The 1,894-nt window shown below is 63.9% G+C and overlaps 1 protein-coding gene across 1 annotated transcript in view; it reads right to left on the bottom strand.

Annotated features, from left to right (window-relative positions):
• Positions 1-301: 301 nt before the first annotated feature.
• LOC104511548 (deoxyribonuclease-1-like) overlaps positions 302-1,894 on the bottom strand; it is a 3,425-nt gene continuing 1,832 nt past the window's right edge. The window contains 5 exon segments of the mRNA XM_010154210.1: positions 302-355; positions 626-722; positions 801-865; positions 868-966; positions 1,250-1,362. Coding sequence (XP_010152512.1) covers positions 302-355; positions 626-722; positions 801-865; positions 868-966; positions 1,250-1,362 — 428 coding nt within the window.

Genomic DNA, 1,894 nt, shown 5'->3' with positions numbered 1-1,894 from the left:
CAGTGGTGGGAGGGGACCCCCGGCGCCAGGGACCTCCCTGGCTCCAGCTCTGGTGGGGCTGCCCCTGGGTGTCAAGGCATGGGGGGCTGCTGGGGGGGCTGAAGGGACCCACCAACTGCAGGGCTGGAAAAGGCTCATTTTTTTAATGGAAGCGGAAGAGCATCCCACTCCTGCAAGACCCCAAAGAGCGGCTCCTTGCAGAGATGGTGGGCAGCTTGGCTGGCACGGGGGGCGTGTGGAGTCCATGACGGATGCGGGTGTGTCCTGGGGTGTTCCGGTAGCCACCAGCACGGGGACGGGCTCAGCGGGCTTTCAGGGTCACCTCCACTGGGAAATGGTCGCTGACAGCCAAAGCCTGGGTGTGGGGGAGAGCAGAGAGGCAACTGAGCTCATCTGGACCCACCACCACTGTCATGGCCAGCTGGGACCCCATGCTCCGCTCCCACCCCAAATTTTAGACCAGCCCCTGACACGCTCAGGCTGGGGGGTTGCACTGGGATAGGATTGGGGCTGAGCCACCCTCGGGGGGCACCGTGGGGAGCAGGGAGCCCACCCGCGCTCCTGGGAGGCATGGTGGGTTGGATCCTGGTGCTGGTGGGCTCGTGTGCCCCAGCCCTACACTCACATCCTTGTTCTGGAGGTGGAACTTCGCCTGGAAGTCGTTGACGGTGGCGGAGCCAGGCTCGATGTCTTGTTGTAGCGCAGTGCCACAGGCGACGATGCTGCCGGGGCATCACGGGGCGGTTAGCGCCTGTTGGCCCCCCCCACGCCAGCCCCCACACTGCCACCGTGGCACCCACCGGTCATAGGCGCAGTTGGTGGTGGCAGAGACGGTGGGGGCGGCGCTGTCACGGGGGAGGCCACATGCCACTCGCAGGCGCTGATGGAGCGCAGGCGGATGGACGGCCACTGGGCGCCGGTCACGTAGGAGCAGTCGGCGTTGAAGTCTCCCAGGAAGAGGATGTTCTGCAGGGCAGTGCTCTGTGTCCCTGCCCATGGATCTTATGGGGCAGCAAGGGCTCCCTAAAATCTTACCAGTTCCCCCCTGGGTCTCCCCAGTACAGGAGGATAAGCCCCCAGGGATGGCAGCGGAGCCACCCAGCAGCTCCATGCCCGGACATGGCCCTGGCCCACTCCCAGGGGTCCGAGAGGTCTCCCATGGGATATGCCCACCCTAGGGCAGCTGCCGGGATGTGCAGTGGCTGTACCCCGGCCCTGGGAAGAAGCCGAGCTCCCCACTGCCGCTTACGTTATTCGCCCACTTGTTGACAACGTCGGTGTAGACGTCGTAGAGCGCGTCGATCTCTTCGGCTGCGCTGCTGGGCTCAGAGTGCAGAGGCACCAGCACGAACTCCTCCACCTCTGCCAGACAGGCATCCATCAGCCCCTGGCTCGGGTGCAGCACCCAGGAAGGGAGCAGGAGCCCCAGGGAACCACCCCCGGCCAAGCCCCAGCTACCAGCTGGGAAAAACTGCTGAAGGGAAAGGGTGCCTTGGCTTTTTGTGGTCTGTATCTCCTCTAGGCTGGATTTTCCAGCAGGGAGCTGCATCCCTCCATGCGTGGTTTGGGGTTTGCTGCTTGTTTCCCAGCAGTTTTTCCAGCCACTGTGGTTTTGGGAAGGAGACGGGGGTGGGACAGAGATGGGGCAGTGTCTGTGCCCTTGGGAGCTTCATGATGATGTCATGAGGTGGGGGATGGCACAAGGCGGAAGACAGGAGGTGGTGGGAGTTGGGAGGGGATGGGAGATGGCACGTGATGGGGGATGGCAGACGATGGGAAATGGCATGCAACTGGAGGAAGCAGATGGTGGGATATGGCACAGGATGGGAGGCAGCAGGTGGGAAGCATCTGGAGACGTGAGACGGCACGCCACCGGAGACAGTGGGCGGGGGGG

The sequence above is a fragment of the Eurypyga helias genome, unplaced genomic scaffold (assembly GCF_000690775.1).
Source record: "Eurypyga helias isolate BGI_N326 unplaced genomic scaffold, ASM69077v1 scaffold41286, whole genome shotgun sequence".
Taxonomy (NCBI): Eukaryota; Metazoa; Chordata; class Aves; order Eurypygiformes; family Eurypygidae; genus Eurypyga; species Eurypyga helias.
This window is presented reverse-complemented; position numbering and strand designations above follow the sequence as displayed.